The sequence below is a fragment of the Leiobunum rupestre genome, chromosome 5 (assembly GCF_980474605.1).
Source record: "Leiobunum rupestre chromosome 5, qqLeiRupe1.1.hap1, whole genome shotgun sequence".
Classification (NCBI taxonomy): domain Eukaryota; kingdom Metazoa; phylum Arthropoda; class Arachnida; order Opiliones; family Sclerosomatidae; genus Leiobunum; species Leiobunum rupestre.
The window spans coordinates 20,754,149-20,763,786 of record NC_143388.1 but is presented as its reverse complement, the minus strand read 5'-3'; the positions used below and the strand labels follow the sequence as shown (position 1 = coordinate 20,763,786).

Sequence of the window (9,638 nt, the reverse complement as noted above, 5' to 3'; positions counted from 1 at the left end):
TAATGTCTTCTGTAATTTTTTAATTCCATTTAACGTTCGGGTCGTTTTCATCACAAGAGCAATCTGAGAATGGAAAAAGGAATTACTTCGAAAGTGATTGTCACACTGGGAGATATTTTGATAGTTTTTGACTGTGCCAAAACTTCGTTGTCTTTAGCTAAGCTACGGATTGGAACCAAAATTTGCATCAACTGTCAATGATTTGTGTTTTATTTCATAGCGTTTTTCATTGAACTATTAGAAATTAACATCGACAATATTGAACTCGCCTTGATTGAGAGATAAATTGACCAGGTTTCGAAGTTTCAACCTCTTAAGCATGTTCCTTTTTCAGATCCTATAATAAATCTTCCTGAGCTGAAAGGCAACACGGGGAAAATTTGCTTCGTTAGAGATCTCGATTCTTATATATGTCCAAATTGGCAGATTGGTTTCGACATAGGTGTACATTATTGTAACATTAGTGTGACACTTCGTATTCTTCACAAGACAGTCTGCAAAGGGCCGTTTTGCATCAGATTACTCCCGCGTCACACGTAGCTTTGACAGCGCCTCGCTAGGGGGAGATTTTCTTCTTGTGATGACGTCACTCCGTTACTAGCTCTCAGTAAAATATTCCCCAAAGCAAAAATAATTTAAATTCGTTCCCTAGATTCGAAATCACTCTCTCGCGCGTTTCCAATAGCGTTTACCCACTTCCCACTGGAATTTAGAAAAAAATCGCTCCATGGTTTGCGCCTTACCGCAACCGATGGAGCCCAATTTTTCTGAGCTCACGTGCCGGAAAAGGGTAAACACTTCGTAACAAAACCGTCAATGGGAAAGCTCTCAGTATTCGAATCTAGAGTACGAGTTTAAATTATCTTTGCCCAAAGTGTCAAACTTATGGAACAATATCATAGACTTATGGTTTTGAGCAATCTCGGAGCATTCAATGGCAATAGATTTATCACACGAAATAAATAGTTATCGGAGAAGGTCCGAGCCCTCAAATGGAATAATAAATCTTGACCGGGGAGCTCTTGAGAGCAGTCAAATAGAAAACAGTACGAAGTTTAATCGTTAAAATTAATATTTTTGATATTTTTTATGTGGTGTCTAAGGTCTTGCAGCAAACACCAATGGTTGATAAATAACTGGAAAAAAAATCTTCTAACTTGTGCCCTAGTTTCTTTCGTATTGTAATTTGTTAAAACCTTCTCCTTAACCAATTTTTTCCATTTCGTTTCTTTTAAAATAAAAATTACAAACATCAATTTTCATTCTAAATAACCATGAAGATGGCCGAGAGTTCATGCATTTTACGGCGAAATCGCCCAGGAACAGCGTCAGCAAATTTCAGTAATTGGCCAGAGGAACCCTTTGAAGAAATGGACAGTACCCTTGCTGTACATCAGTTTATACAACAAACCATACGTAAAGGGTGTGTTAATGTGGATGAAATTTTAACACCACCAGAAGGACAAGATGAAGGGGTTTGGAAGTATGAGCACTTGAGGCAGTTTTGTATGGAATTAAATGGACTTGCTGTTAGTCTTCAAAATGAATGCAATCCAGAAACTTGCACGCAAATGACTGCGACTGAACAGTGGATTTTCCTTTGCGCCGCTCACAAAACTCCCAAAGAATGCCCGGCCATAGATTACACTAGACACACACTTGATGGAGCTGCCTGTTTGCTCAATAGCAACAAATATTTTCCAAGCAGAGTCAGTATCAAAGAGTCATCGGTAGCAAAATTAGGATCTGTCTGTAGACGAGTTTATAGGATATTTTCCCATGCATATTTTCATCATCGATCAACATTTGACAAATTTGAGCACGAAACTCATCTGTGCCGAAGGTTCACAGTTTTTGTGACAAAGTATAATCTCATGTCAAAAGATAATTTAATTGTTCCGATCTTAGAAGATGAAACCAACCCTAATGAAAGTGAAGCATAAAAATCTTTTATCCAACTCTTATTTTAAAGACTTGAACTCTTGTGTGCTCCGATTGTGTATAACATACTGGTAATGTGTTTATTCTTAATTTTCTCAAATGTCTACTAAAAGACAATGTTAGGTGTGAGCCTTTTTTTAATTTGACATTGGGCCCTTCTAACAGCAGATACTAGAAGTCAGCATTAATGCTTCTAGAAATGTAATGATGACTTTCTAGTCTTATGTATTTCTTTTAAACGTTTATTTCCAAGCATTATTAAAATAAAAGTTAAATGGTATATGCATTGTTATCAAGTTATCATTGATCATACTTCACCATATGTGCAACAAAAATCACTCGGTGTGCCTTATCATTAGAAAGTGGTGTTGCAATAAACATTCTATGAATTTCTGTCACTGTAGGTTACTCCAAAAAGTAGTATAACTTCATAATCTTGAAATTTGGGGGCCAATTTTTTTTGTATATGAAAAAGAATGGGTAGCGTTATGCAGTAAGGGCTGTAGGATTTTTCGGGATAATCCATAAAAATCATGAACGCATGCTACTTAAAACTGCCATAGTAGGTGAAATGGACATATTTATCACTTCTAGATCCTGAAATCTTAAGTTTTATACTGTAGTTTTACTAATTTTTGCAGTACTTTAATAAATTTAAAGAAAATTAAGCCATTTTATCAAATCCTTGGCCCCCTTTAGAAATTCCAGGTATTCTATAGCTTATATCTCAGCCTATCCTTAGTGCTATTACAGGCCATATTAATGAACTCAGCTAACATCCTTTATTTACTAGAATTTTTGTACAATACACTATGGGTCATGTTTGTCAGTTTCATGTGGACCAAAAATACAGTTTGGAATTGTATCTTGCATAGTTTTGGTTCAAGCATCTCTTGGTATGCATCAGCTGGAATTATGAGGTTTCTGACGTTTCCGTTTAGCAGATACTTTGGTTATCTTCTGAGATATGGCTCTTTGTGTTTTAGGTTAGGCATGGCACAATGGACCTCTGGTCGAAGTGCTTGGCTGGGTTTAGTCTGCCTCCACCCCTGTTAAACATTAGTTTTAGATTCTTCAAGTGATCATCCCAGAGACCCAGTAAGATGAACTGCTGAAGGTATCTAGGACATAATCATACTATTCGAAAAATAAATATATTTTTCAGAAAAACACCAAAAACTATACTGCAAAGCGCAACCTACATCACTTGACCTACATGTATGGTTAAAATTAAATTATTCAATTTAGTAAAAGAATCTGACTTTTACACAATTAAACATTACTGATTTACCAACACTATATGATATTTAGTGTACCCAAATCGTCATCAATAAGTTATAAAAATTTGCACAGTATCAGGTGAAAACAGGTTTTTTAAACTCCAAACATTTTAGGTAGTTTTTTGCATTATAGAATTTGTTCCCTTTTCTATATTTAAAACTAGATTGTTTTTTATGTTTTTCTCTTCCCTTACCAAAAAATAAGTTGATTTTTAGTTGATTTTAAGTTGGTTTCAAGTAGGCTCAAGTTGCCAGCATATTTCAAGAAACTAGTTAAAGGGGTAATAAGTTGGTTTTAAGTTGGCTGGAAAATACTTATTTTTTTAAGTTGGTAATTAGTTGGTTTTTAGTAGTCAGAAAATTACATATTATTTTTAAGTTGGTTTCAAGTTGGCTTTAAGTTGTCTCCATTAAGCGAAAAAAATATATATAAAGCCATTTAGTAAAATGTTATTGTTACTATTGAGATAATAGTTCAATACACGATTCTAGCATAAAATATTCTAGGATGAAGATAAATTATTTTTTTAGTTCCAAAATATTAAGTTGGGATAATAAAAGCAAAATAGTAGAATTTGGGAAAATTCTTTGGGTTATTGTCCAGATTGATTAATATACTAGATTCTATCTTAAAAACTATTATAATTAAATAAAATCTTATCTTTACGTTTAGAATATTTCATTTGATCAAAATTCTAAAACCCTTACCAAAAAATAAGTTTTATTTTAGTTGGTATTTAGTTGGTATACACATTTTAGTTGACGTTAAGTTGGTTTTAAGTAGGCTCAAGTGGTCAGAATAATTCAATAAACTAGTTAAAGGGGTAATAAGTTGTTATTAAGTTGATGGGAAAATACTTTAAGTTGGTTTTCAGTGTTCAGAAAATATTATTTGTAATTTGGTTTTAAGTAGGTTTTAAGTTGGTATTTAGTTGGTTTTAAGTTGGTATTTGTTCCAAATACCAACTTAAAGTATTTCCTAGACCACTTATTTTTTGGTAAGGGAAGGAATATTTTAGAATTTAATTAATTGTAAGGGCAAGAGACCAATATACTTGAAATCTGTAGGTCTAGATAAATCTCTTTCATTTCAATTCTTAAAGAAAAAACTAGAATTTAGTTAAAATACAAATTTTTTGTCAAGAATATTCAGCCATTTCATAAAAATTTAAAATAAATTATAGAATTTAGGGAATATTATTGTTTACATTTCAGATTATAGACTGGATTGCACGTAATTATTATTAATATTATTAGGGGTTGGGTCAGGCCGAGCCTAGCACTTCGACCATAGGTATATTGTGCCAGTGGCGCAGCCATAATTTTTTTATGGAGGGGGCCCGGATTGATCTAATGAACGAAGTTGGGAAAATTATAAGACTTTTAATGAAACATAAAGACTAAACGTTTATTTTTTTCATTTCGTTTTGGGGGGGCCTTGCCCCCCCCCTTGGGTGCGGCAATGTATTGTGCAGCCCCAGCTAGCCTTTTAGACCTGGAAAAGCCCAGTCTCAGAAACAAAGCGCAAGATCTGCTTCACTGAAATATTGGAAAGATCTCGTTTCCAGCCTGTGCATACCAAGATGCTCAAACCTTTGAGCCGCATAAAAATCACAGACACAAAAAGACAAAGGGCTCCCACTGATGCCAATTAAATGCAGATGCCTATTTAGCGGGAAATGACAGCAATTCGGTCGCCCTTTTCTTAGAAGGCCCAGGGATAAAATCCTTGACCGGCCTCTGACCATCCATTTCAAGCCAAAGTTTGACCTAGCTGTCTCTCAGCTATAGTGCCATGCACATGCAAACCAGGCCATTGCGTATTGGAATAGTAGGTTCAGCACCTAAGAACCTAGCCTTCGCACCCTCCTTGGTCAGAGTGTCGTCCCTTTCATTACCATGATGCACCCTATTACCAGGCACCCAATAGAGTTGAGCTCTATTAAAATGTAATAATCAGATAAGCTAATAACCAACGCACCAAACTAGGCCCAAGTCATTGAGCAACTTTTAATGCCTTTTAACAGGTGGCCAGGTTACAATGCATAACCCTTCATGCCAACTGCTCCCTACACTCACTATTACTATTAACCTCTACAAGTTTTTATAGAAAGGGGAAACTGAAGAACTCGAGGGAAAACCACTATAATTAACCAGTAGGGAGATAACTTGCAAACGCAATGGAGAAGGAGTGGTTCCGAGTTTTCACCCAGTGCCACAAGGTGAAATTAAACCCGGCTCCTCTTGCTGCGAGGCGAAATTGATAACCACTCCGCCACCCCAGCCATCCCACTACATTATGGATGCCCATTTCTGAAAGGAGATCCAGACCGCCAGGTCTGAGAAAATCTTAACAGTCTTGCCCCGATACTTTTTCTTAAGACAGAAATCTACACCGAAGCAAATGGCAGAGATCACTGCCTGTAAAACAATGGCAAAAATACCCAAGGCTCTCAAAAAAGCCAAACTTCTTAATTAGTTTGACAGTAAACCCCTGCTCGATATATCCCACTCCACTAGTGAGTCTTGGAGCCATCCGTGAATTAAACAATTTCACCTTTGGTTCCACAAACTGTCCAGTCTAAACGACATGATAGAAAGGATTCTATAATCAAAAGCATTATAATGAAATAAATTTAAAAAAATGCTCAAGGGTGTTCCATTTCGTACTAACTCTAAGAGAAATTGTGTAGAATTCAGGTAACTTTTTTGGTAACTTCAAAGATATATATAGGTTAAAGGGGTTCCAAAGTTCGGTGAAAAAAAAAGAAAATGAGCATGCTTTTCCTTCCCCCCAACCCCTCACTCGGCCTTGGCAGAGTTAACCGTAAATTTCGCACTTTACTGACTTTACACACATTTTGCCACCGAACTTTGGAGCCCCTTTAATACACTTGATTCTATTATAAAACATACAGGCGCGGTTCTAGAAAATTATTCTTAGGTGGGCCCATACTTCAGGAAGTAATAGGGGGTCAGTGAGGAAATCAAATGGAAGTTTATATAAATCATAAAGTTTTGGGTGGGCATGGGCCCACTGGGCCACCCCCTAGAACCGCGCCTGCACACATATAAGAATAACTTATATCTGCTTATATTCTATTAAAAAACAATAGCATTTTTGGGATATTTAACCATTAACTATTGAGATATCATAACAATTCACTTGATTCTAATAAAAAAATGTTTAAGAATTAAGTGGAATTATTTTTCGGAGCTAAAAAATTTAAAGTTATAGAATTTGAGCAATATTTTGGGTTACAGCTAGGACCGTAGTAAAAAAATACTTGATTCTAATATATTTTCTTAGAATTAAGTAAAATTAGGCATTTGGGTTAGTATGCCTGATTCCAATATAAAATATTTAAGAATAAAGTGAAATGGTTTTATAGTTAAACATATAAAGTTAGGATGAGTACTGTAAGCAATGGGCCAAATCTGTATGACAATAGAGAATATTTTTGTCCTCAAATGTTTCAATTCCATCCCATTTCAAAAAACCAAAAATTGTAGAATATATGAAATTGTTTAGGTTATCAAAATATTAGAAGAAGGTAAGTTCTAACCTTTAATCCTAAATATATCCAAAATTCTAAGAGAAATATTGTAGAATTTGGTAAAATTTTAGTGTGACTTTAAAGGGTTGCCACAATATTTTCTTATTCAAATTCCCTGTTTTTTCCATTATATTTCTTTTTTTAGATTTTCCCTTTTTAAGGTAAAATTTGGATGATTTCATTATCATATTCTACTTTTTCAGGAGTAAATGAAATTAATTTAGCTTATATTTTAGTAGAATAACTTAAAAAAACGTTTCATTGTAACTTGTAATCTTTGCATTTTTACAAATCCCTGACCCAGGGCTGTTTCAACCAAATGTCGGGCCCTCCCTACCAGAGTTGCAGACTTTGCTCGTTGAAATGGTAAAATGCACACTCAATCCTGGATCTAGTAGTTTTTAAAACTACTTTATTGAGATAATAGTACAAAACGCATGATTCTATCGTAAAATAGTTTTGAATTATGCGATACTATTTGTTATAGTTCCAAATGTATAAGTTGGGATCCAAAATAGTAAAATGTGAAAAAAATTTAGATGATAGACCAACAACTTTGGTTCGGTTTTAAAAAATAACAGAGACAAATACCAACTAAGTACTAACTTAAAACCTACTTAAAAACCACTTAATACCAACTCGGCTGTCCCATGGCAAAACCTTTTAACCAACACGACCGTAATTTTGAGATATTTTACTTTTTCAAAACCTAAGTTATAAGATTTTAACGTGGTTTTTAATGCGAAAATTATAATATCCAAAACCATTTTTTAAGTCATAAAAAGTTAAATATTTATGACTTTTACCTGAAACGTTTACTGTACTTTTGTACATCCCTTAGTAATACTGATGCGTAAAAATCTAATTTTTCAAAAATTTGTTGGTTATAAGGTTTTGCCATGGGGCAGCCGAACTAGAAGTAGACTTAAAACCAACTCTGATTTTGCTTAATGGCGGCAACTTAAAGCCAACTTGAAACCAACTTAAAAATAATATTTAATTTTCTGACTACTAAAAACCAACTTAAAAAATAAGTATTTTCCGGCCAACTTAAAACAACTTATTACCCCTTTAACTAGTTTCTTGAAATATGCTGGCAACTTGAACCTACTTGAAACCAACTTAATATCAACTAAAAACCAACTTATTTTTTGTTAAGGGGTTCCCCCTATGGATAGTGGAAAAGTCTCTGTATTCTATGAGTTCTAAAATTCTTTTTAGGCTTTAGGGATAGAATTCTAAGAATTCTTAAGATTCTAATAATTATTTTTAGTATGACCATATGTAACATAATTACTCATAAGTATGCCACTAGCTCTATTCCTTCACTAACGGTTTGTTTCACAGATATTGCGTCATCCGTACCCTACGTAATATATGACGTCATATTTGATGTCATATTTGACGTCATCGAATCTCAAATGCCGATGATGCCGTCGTATAATTAGCTCTACGTCTGATCACGGCCAACTTTGATCACGTGCTGTTCGCGCTACTATATACGGTCAACACATTCGTCGAAATTCCGCGAGCAAGGATTTTCCCTCTATAAACTGTACTATAATGTGTAGGAGGTCAGCGCCACGCTCGGTGGTTATATTCTTTGGTTGAGCTTTTCTGGCGCATCTACAAGGTTGGAGTCTTTCAGTCTTTGCAGACTCTTTTGAGCCTAGGCCTAAACTCTTCTAGGCTTGATTTGGGTTTCAAAACGTTTAATAACGCTGGTGGAATATCCCACTTCGACGACTTGTTCCATTTTCGGAAAGCGATCACTTATTGGTCATTTTCCCCAACCTTTTATTTTTCTAAATTACTCATAATTTAACTTCATCCGCACAAACGAGGCGAGTTTATAAATTTCAATAAAGCTACATTCGGCAGACTAAAATTCCGACGCAAAAAATTCCTTCTCAATTTCGAGGTTTTCCATTGGCTGAAATACATATGTTACTAGCCAATAGTGTGACTCCCAAAATTACTAGGATGAATAAAAAGGTTAAAATCTAACGTAGTCCACTTTTTTACTGGTTCTTGGTGAAACAAACCGTTAGTGAAGATTTTTGAATGGAATAAAGGTACAGTGGCATACTTATTAGTAATTATGTTACATATGGTATGACCCTATAATAGAAGCTTAATAACTTTCCGGGGCAAGGGAGGTCATTGGACCATATTGAATTTTTATGAGCTAAAAAAGTTCACAGATTTTTCTAATACCAACTCAGTATCGAATGAAGTAATTTTGGGAAAATGTTTAGTTATGTCTATTATCCTGAAAATCACTAGCAACTATTTCGATAAAAAATCCCAAAAATATTAAATTTGACGCGTTTTCCGTAGCTCCAGTTCTTCCCCCTCCTGAATAATACTGGCTTGCTCGTAGACTTGTAAAAGAAAGAGACTGTGACAGAAGGCCACGTTAATTTATATAAAAAGAACTATTGGAGGCGAGTTGTGTAGCAACCACAAGACTATAGCTAATGTAAATAGCAAATAAATATGTTATGTTACCATTTAAACCGTTAGAGACAACCTAGTTATTGTTATAAAGTTTATGAAGTAATATAAAATAAGTAAAATTGTTCACGATTGATTAACATTGATTTTAAATAATTTAAAATATTCCATGACAGAAACTTCTTAATTTCCGACTGTTCATTTTCAATCCATAGATTGAAATGATGCTGTAACCATGGGCCAAATAATGATAAATCATTATTTGGCCCATGCTGTAACCAATCAGTCAACAGAATCTCTCAACTCCAATATTGCGGACTTATTTTCATATCTATGAATTTGTTCAGACTGTCAAAAATTGTGGATAGAATTAACAAAATTAGGTCTTCCACCACCCTGAGAT

The 9,638-nt window shown here is 34.6% G+C and overlaps 1 protein-coding gene across 1 annotated transcript; it reads left to right on the top strand.

Moving 5' to 3' along the window:
- Nucleotides 1-1,053: 1,053 nt before the first annotated feature.
- On the top strand, nucleotides 1,054-2,251 carry Mob4 (MOB kinase activator 4). Its single transcript, XM_090174514.1, has one exon. It carries the CDS (start codon nucleotides 1,275-1,277, stop codon nucleotides 1,941-1,943), a length of 669 nt encoding a protein of 222 aa, XP_090030640.1. The 5' UTR covers nucleotides 1,054-1,274; the 3' UTR covers nucleotides 1,944-2,251.
- Nucleotides 2,252-9,638: the final 7,387 nt, after the last annotated feature.